Source organism: Hibiscus syriacus, unplaced genomic scaffold, assembly GCF_006381635.1.
Source record: "Hibiscus syriacus cultivar Baekdansim isolate YM2019G1 unplaced genomic scaffold, ASM638163v2 tig00117048_pilon, whole genome shotgun sequence".
NCBI classification, from domain to species: domain Eukaryota; kingdom Viridiplantae; phylum Streptophyta; class Magnoliopsida; order Malvales; family Malvaceae; genus Hibiscus; species Hibiscus syriacus.
Window position 1 is genome coordinate 1378902 of NW_024063538.1, and position 8611 is coordinate 1387512.

General features: G+C 33.7%; 2 protein-coding genes across 2 annotated transcripts; one reads left to right on the top strand and one right to left on the bottom strand.

Annotated features, from left to right (window-relative positions):
• The first annotated feature begins 857 nt into the window (after positions 1-857).
• On the top strand, positions 858-5004 carry LOC120197648 (putative clathrin assembly protein At2g01600). The gene is made up of 15 exons (XM_039199093.1): positions 858-1084; positions 1179-1248; positions 1346-1443; positions 1886-2024; positions 2157-2284; positions 2390-2482; positions 2610-2660; positions 2958-3023; positions 3129-3194; positions 3327-3407; positions 3503-3580; positions 3789-3947; positions 4027-4108; positions 4193-4314; positions 4450-5004. The coding sequence occupies exons 1-15, from the start codon at positions 995-997 to the stop codon at positions 4753-4755; spliced, it is 1629 nt and encodes a 542-aa protein (XP_039055024.1). The 5' UTR covers positions 858-994; the 3' UTR covers positions 4756-5004.
• A 1264-nt stretch (positions 5005-6268) lies between these two features.
• Positions 6269-7900, bottom strand: LOC120197335 (dioscorin dioA3-like). The gene is made up of 6 exons (XM_039198901.1): positions 7813-7900; positions 7209-7405; positions 6890-7099; positions 6644-6802; positions 6442-6495; positions 6269-6361 (listed from the first exon to the last, which is right to left on the bottom strand). The coding sequence occupies exons 1-6, from the start codon at positions 7898-7900 to the stop codon at positions 6269-6271; spliced, it is 801 nt and encodes a 266-aa protein (XP_039054832.1).
• Positions 7901-8611: the final 711 nt, after the last annotated feature.

Here is an 8611-nt window from a genome sequence, read left to right on the forward strand (position 1 = left end):
ATCTAAAAGAAACTTTATGGATTTTAAAAGCTAAATTTATATTAAATTGAAAATGATTTTTTTTATAGTAAATTAAAATGTTATGTTTTAATTATAAAATAGTATCAATTTAGATTTTTTTAATTGTTGACAATAGATATATACATAGTTGTTTAAATTCAAAATCTTTAAAATATTATATTTTTAATTACTAAAAGCACTGACTAATTTAATTTAAATATATACATACATATTAGTTATCAATTGGTGTAATAAAATGTGATAATGCAAAGTTGATTTATAACTTTTTCTCAAATGAAAATAACAACAATAATTATGACAGCACGAAAGGCGGGGCCGCCAAAGACCCTCCAACCTACTGATCCTCTGTCATTCCGTCAAGAGAAATATCGTAAACTAATAATTGATCCACTACTCTATGTGGCATCATAATTATCTTTTAAAAATAATTTTGGTCATTTTTCGACAAATATATTTTTATATTAATTAATAATTTATTAATCAATTAATTTAAATCAAATATCACAATCAAAACTATATTATAATTAAAATTAATCTAATTCAAAATTTCAAAGGTCTTTTTCTCTTCTTCTTCTTCTTCTTTCGTCCAAGCAATTAGTGTTTAAGTCAACAAAGAATTAAGCCGTAATATTTGAGGGCCCGTTTCTTTTGATTTGTTTTGAAAAACAAAAGTTGGTTAAACAATAAAGAGTTGGAAATTAATAGTTAAGAAAAAACTGGAGGGTGTCAACAGTTTACACAGAAGCATCAATGAAGGTCCATCACCGTTGATCCACAGCCTCCATTTCTACTCTTTCTTTGTTTCCTTCGCCTTTCATCGCTTCTTTCCTCTGTCGCTATCTAAAGTAGGCACAAGAGAAAAGAAAACCATAGTCTCAATCAACACGTAATTAATAAAAACCAAATAGTAGTTTGAAAATCCAAGTAAAAAACAGAAGTAGAATCTGGGTTTCTTTTTTGGTAGAGTATACAGATGGGGACTCTTCAAACATGGAGAAAAGCATATGGCGCTCTTAAAGATACCACCAAAGTCGGTCTTGCTCATGTCAACAGTGATTACGCGGTATTTTTTCCTTCTTCGTTCATTTCTCTATATTATCTGAATTTTGATGGGACTTTGAGTTGTGATTTTTGAATTCTTTTTTATTTATAATTAGGATTTGGATGTTGCCATTGTTAAATCTACTAACCATGTCGAGTGCCCTCCTAAAGAAAGGCATCTTAGAAGTGAAGTTCATTCATCCGTTCTATTTCTTTTTTTTTTGGAATTTTTAAGTTTGCATTTGCAGATCTCAATTAATTTCCTGGAGTTCGTTGCTTGTAGAAATCTTTGTTGCTACATCAGCGATTCGGCCTCGAGCAGATGTTGCTTATTGCATTCATGCACTTTCCCGCCGATTAGCCAAGACTCGTAATTGGACGGTACTTTTACTTTCACGACTTTTTATGATGATTGAAATAGTGGCAGTAGGAACTCCGTCTTTAATTTGATTTCAAATCAATGTGTGCAATTGACATGAACATTTCCAGAGTTTAACTAGTTTCATACCGCTAGGTGGCTTGCTTATTTGTTAGCCTTATAGCATTAGTGAGTGTGAAATTGTAGGAGGTACTATACCATGCATTGTATGTAAAATGTTTACTTATGTTATTCGGACTTCGGTATGTGTGTTGAATACGCGTATAAGCTTTTCTGCGTATTTCGAGGGTCATTTCTCCATTCCTGTATCCAGATACACCTTGGACACGGAGCGTTGAAGCAACATAGATTTATACTATGTTGTGGTGCTAGAGTTCAGTTAACTACGTCCGCACTACAATCTTTGATATGGACAAACAAACTTATACTGTAATTTTTCAATAGGTTGCATTGAAAACACTCATAGTTATCCATAGAGCATTGAGGGAGGGTGATCCTACTTTTAAAGAAGAACTTTTAAACTTCTCACAGAGATCACGCATTCTCCAAATTTCCAATTTCAAGGATGATTATAGCCCTATTGGTAAGCTTTTAATCCCTCGTGTACATGTTTTTGTGTGAGAGCATGCATATATATGCACATGCTTCTCATTGGTAATAACTTCAGTTTGATTTGCTTATTTCCTCCTCCACCCCTGTTTGCAACGCCTTTCAGCATGGGATTGCTCTGCCTGGGTACGTACGTATGCATTGTTTTTGGAAGAAAGACTTGAATGTTTTAGGGTTCTGAAGTACGACATTGAAGCTGAGCGTCTCCCAAGACATGCTCTGGGGCAGGATAAGGTATCATTCTTTTCAGAAATTATATTACACCGAATTACATCGGTGTTTGGTTTTACCCTTTGGATTCATGGCCTGCTGCAAAGTTTTGTTCTCTTTAATGGGCAGGATTTCGGCAGAACCACAGAGTTGGATAATGGAGAATTGTTGGAGCAACTGCCTTCTCTACAGCAATTGCTTTATCGTCTCATTGGTTGCCAGGTATTTTGTTATATGTTGATCTTGTCGAGTTTGAGTTTTGTTTACTCAACATGTTGAGATTCTTTCATATGTTTATGTTTTTGTGGCCTACCTGGAAAGTTAATAGACTTGCCTGCTGTCCTTGCAGCCAGAAGGTGCTGCTGTAGGGAACTATGTTATACAATATGCTTTGGCTTTGGTATTTTTGCTAGCTCTTTCCTTGTTACTTATTTGTGTCATCTTAATTTATGAAGAACTATTGGATTGTTAATGATGTCTTCTATTCCAGTGTCTTCTTTTTTATGTTCAGTATCATAGATTTAAGACAAAGATGTCGAAGCCATTTTGTATCTGCACATCCTTTCTCTATGCTTTCAAATACTCCTCCCAATAATCTATTTATCTCAACATAGAAATACGAGAAATGATTAGAATCTGATGATGGCATTGCTTTTTATTTGTAATTATTTTGATCTCACAGTATTACCATTTTCAGGTATTGAAGGAGAGCTTCAAAATATATTGTGCCATTAATGGCGGAATTATCAATCTTGTGGACAAGGTAATAAGGTTTTTAATTGTATGTAGATGAATTTCCTATTTTGAGGCAAATGCTTTTCTTTTTTCACTTTCAAAATGGTTGCTAAAGCTTTGATGTTTATTGCAGTTTTTTGAGATGCCAAGACATGAAGCTGTCAAAGCTCTTGATATATACAGGAGAGCTGGTCAGCAGGTGAAGATATAATTTCTTTTTTAATTACCTTCTCATTTGGTTTATAGTCGTTGTTGGTCTAGTGATGTCTCAGTGTCAACAGTTAAATGCAATGCTGGTTTCTTAAAATTTTATTTAATATTTTTGATGCAGGCTAATAACCTTTCTGATTTCTACGAAGTTTGCAAAGGATTGGAACTTGCTAGAAATTTCCAGTTTCCAACTCTCAGAGAGGTATGGGTTCTATGGAGATGATTTGTTGTTCGAGTTGTCTCTTTCCTGAGTTTAGTGTTCAATCATTTCGATGTTAATCACTAAACTTGTTCCAGCCCCCACAATCTTTTCTCATTACCATGGAAGAGTACATTAGAGAGGCGCCACGTTTGGTTGCTGTTCCAACAGAAGTGGTTAGTACTCTTTTTACTATATTTCAAAGCACACACACATAAATATAAAACATACATACATACATGTTGTGGTAGCACTGTATGGTCTCTCTCTAATCTCTCTCTCGCTCTCACACATACACATGTATATATATTGTTGATGTATAGCATGTAATGGTCTTTGGGTTATGTCTACATGTTATGGAACTGATGATGCCATTGTAAACAGCTTCTATTAACATACAGACCCGAGGAAGGTCCTTGTGAAGATGCTAGATTATCCAATGATGAACCTGAGCCATCCGTGCCTGTTGATGATGTTGGAGCTTCCACCGTTGTCACCGCCCCTCCTCCACCTCAAACCAACATCGATACAGTAGACTTACTGGTAAGGGTTCCTTTGATGCTTCATAATGCACACTTTTCATCAACTCATTCTTTTGTTGATTGCATTTTGGTGGTTCCAGGGACTGGATTATTCTGCCCCGGATGCCTTTGCATTTGAGCAAAGTAATGCTTTAGCCCTAGCCATAGTTCCAACTGATTCTGGTAAACTACATTTCTTATTCTTTCTCGTTTCATCTTTTTTGATGTTGCCATGAATAGCTAAGCTTGCAATTTTTTATTTTGTAGATACTGCATCGAACTTTAATTATGGTGCTGGTCAACCGAATGATTTTGATCCGACTGGATGGGAACTCGCCCTTGTCACTGCACCGAGCACTAACATTTCTGCAGCTACTGAAAGGCAATTGGTATGCACATTTTGTACTTTCAAGTCTTATTTCATTCTTGTTTTTGTTGTTCGGGTGAAAACAGAATACATGAAGTACTTTAAAAGCTGGTAGTGAACTATACTATCTAATTAATTCGTTGCCAAAAACTTTCAGGCTGGCGGGTTAGACTCACTCACTCTCAACAGTTTGTATGATGAAGCGGCGTATAGAGCTTCCCAGGAACCAGTATACGGGACTGCGGCTCCAAATCCATTCGAGGTAATTGACCCATTTGCCATGTCGAACAACATTGCTCCCCTTACAACTGTGCAAATGGCAGGAATGCCTCAACTGCAACACAATCCTTTTGGCGCTCACCAACCCTATCCACAGCAGCCGATGCAGGAGCAGCATTTGATGTTTCCCAGCACATCGAATCCGTTTGGTGATGCAGGGTTCGGGGCATTCCCGATGAACTAAACGATCCCTCTTGGTCAGCCTCTTGTCAATAATAATCCTTTCGGGAACACAGGCCTATTGTAGTGTTAAATTTCTAGGGTCGATGTGTTGTTTTGGTCGACCGGTCTCCGACGTGTTTCGGAGATGAGCAAGTGTGTAGGCTGTTTTACTTTCACTCCACGGGTTCAATGGCTTTCGCTTCAGCATCAGTTATTGCATTTGTTTGGGTTGTAAAAATCAGTGACTTAAAAGGTCTATGATTAGTAGTGATTTATATATATGAAAGAAAATATAATTATAAAAAATTGTAAATGAATAATAAAAAAAAATTGGATCAAATTTAAAAATGAAACTTGTTGATGATATGAATAGAATATGGTGGTTCACAATAATTCACCCTTAATAGGTTTGGATTTTGGACAAGGCTTTAACTTCTGGATATAAAATTGTTAACATATTATTTAATTTATTTTTTATTAACATTACATCTAAAATGATTTTTTAACTTTTTAATAACAATAACAAAATTAGAGAGAAAAACAATTTTAGATAGATATAACCAATTTTATTATTAGAATTTGATGTCATTTAATTTAACGACATCAACTCAATTTTAGGTATAAGCATCGTTATATGATTAATTTATTGATAAGTTGATTTGGATTATGTATTATAGATTGAAATATAACTAATTCATTTCGGTTTAATTTTTAACAAAAGATGAATTGGATCGTATTGTTTGGTTTTTAATATTGAATCCGGAACCGAATGACATAAAAATCAAAACTTTTTGTCCAATTTGGATTGGTTCAGTTTTTCCATTTTTAAATGTTCACCGGTTTTTAAACTCAACGTCCAAATAAAGCAAACTTCAAGATTAAACCGAGTGCAAATATATAAGTTTAAATTCACAGAAAATAATATTATTAGCTTTAGGATTTTAATTATTTAAGTTTGTCTTATAATAAAATAAAAAAGAATTTGTTTGGATCTTTATTTAATTTCCTGTTAAAACTCAATTTGAATTGAAGCAAACATGTTTCATATGGTAGAATGACTAGAACGAATTGTGAAGTTAGATGTACAGACCAAATCGAGAAACTGAACCGTAAAATGACAAGTTGACTAAATCATATAATTTATTTCGAATCAATTTTTCGATTTTTTTGAGGCTCATTAATTATAAGGACAATCCTTCCACCTTAGTTTTCTCTGTTCACAACATAATGATTAAAATCTTTAACTTTACTTAAGGGACTTAATATATAATCTCGCTAATCCAATAATTACTATATCATCTGGATTCAATTATAAACATATCAAGTATAGAATAAAAAATATATAATCTGAAGAAACTAGTGGTTAGTTTAGATAAGTCTTATCATTTTAATTTATTTTACTTTTCACCCGCATAGTTGGGCAAATATAGGTAGCACTAGCACCTACATATACATATAGGCGGGACATGACATTTGGTCCGTTAATTTATTTACAGCATAAAAGTAAAGTCTTAGGGAAAAGGGTTGGACATGTTTTATATGTTATCAAGTGAAGCTGCCCTTCCTGGACGGAGTAACACAGTCCTATTATTGAGGGGTTGAGTTGGCCTTGAATTGTTCCTGTTTTGCTGTAAAGACACACAGAAAATAAAACAATTTGAATAAGTAGTCAAAATGGATCTTAATTAGGGTAATAGCATGCACTTACAGGAGGAAGTACGTTCCTTAATGCTTCGACTTGACCCCGGCTGACTTGCTTGATCTTAATTATTAGGATAATAACAAAATATCTAGGTTAGTAGAGTTGATGGAATTTTAGTTTGATTGACATTATTATTATTATTATTATTATTATATAAAACACAAGGATATTTTCGATATTATGTAAGGTGTTGAGTCGAGAAAAATACTTCTTGGAAGACTGTCCAAATCACACCCTCGGTGCAGGGAGGAACCGTAAGTGAACCATTGTATCGATAATAGCTAGAGTCTGTAAATCCAACTTTCTCTGGATTGATGGACAAAAGGGGTATGTCTGGCTGCCTAAGAAGTAATATGAAGGGATGAAGCTGTATATCGTATAAAATTTATCAGTTTTATACGAAAATATAATTATAGAATGAAAAAGAAAACACAAAAGCAGAACGTTGGCATACGATTGCAAGGAAGGGATCAGGCAGGCCATAACGGTAAAGCATGGACACAACTGCCGTGTCATTTTGGTCACTGCGATGAACAATGTGAACCTCCAAGGGAAACCTTACTCCGTCGAAAGTGTGCTCCGAGGGTGAATGCCAGTGAATATTTTGCACTCTATAAGCTCTTCCATTTATGGTAATGTTCCCACCATTCCCTGTAAAGACCACCTGATTCACCAAATATGTATTCTTTTATTTATACGTTCGTTTCTTTCAACCAATCAAAATATTAACTGTTGAAGGGAATTGTCTTATTGTGTATAAGTAAACAATTTACGGCGACATCTATAGTTCTGTTCCTCAAATCAGCTGCAGCATATCTGTAGTTCCTTTGCAACTCTCTCAGCTCAGAACTAACTTGGACCGGTCGGATATCGATCGGAGATTGCCGTAGTCCGGTGCTGCAGTTTATATTGAGTGTGCCCCAACTCGACGGTCCCCTTCCACTTCCTTCATCGTAGTTAAATTCGTCTTCTGTCACAAACGAATTACTAGGTCAGTTTTAATTTTTTTTACATATATAAAAAATAGGGACCAAGTTGAAAATCTCAACACTTCATTAGAAAAGTTAAATTTAACACTCAACCTTTTAAAAATAGTTGAATCATTATTATTTTTTCAATAGAAATATTAATTATAACATTAATTTTTTAATGACTCTAACATGACAGCCCGTATGATAGTCAACTAGTACGTCATATTATTTTAATATTTTAATTAATGTTTCTGTTAAAAATATGAGACTTGATTTATTTGAAGGTTGGAAGTTAAATTTAACTGAAAAAGTATTAATATATATAAGGGTAAGTATGATGATGAGAAACGAAAGAGAAGAAGGGAGAAAGTTAAAAGTTTTGTATTCAAAGCTGAGAGTAACATACCCGATTCAGTTTGAGATGAAGCATGAAGAAATAGAAAAGAGAAGAGGAAAAAAGCAAAGACAAACTTTGTATTGCTTGAGAATTTCATGGCTCTCGAGTTCAGTTGCCAACTTGAACTCAGTATTTATAGAGAAGATTTGAATGACATCACTCACATTGCTTCATCCACGTACACTAGCTTTACAAGTGGACAACAAAACAACCCATAGCCTTTGGATTCAACTCTAATATTGATATTGAACAATTCTCTTTTGAATTTATACGAATAATTCGACCCTTTTAACAAGTTTATCAGAATTAGTTAGTATTTTTTTTATAATTTTAAATTATTTATGGACCTAATATATAAGACAAATAGTATTATGTTATCACGAAGTACGGTTGGATTACCACTTCAAAATGGCTAAAATTTCAATGTTTAAATTCAATTTAGTAAAAATAAAAATATTGAGAGTTAAGTACATCTTTTATTTACTTTCCTAACTCATTAATGTTGAACTGACTATTTAAAATTAAATACCTATGCCCTTGATACAACAGCAATACTACTTGACCCATAAATTGAAGAATACTAAACGCTTAAACATACTTGAGTTCATATAATATATAGATAACAATGTCAACTAAGCAAAATTCTACCAATCCTATTCCCCAAGCTTCTAATTATGCTTAATCGATTTTTATTATATTTATATTTAAGGGGGATTATTCAATCAATTCAAGTGAACAAATTTGGGTTAACAAGTTTATGAGTATCGTTTTGTCATTCGGACTTTATTTGGATTTTTTAGTTGAGTTT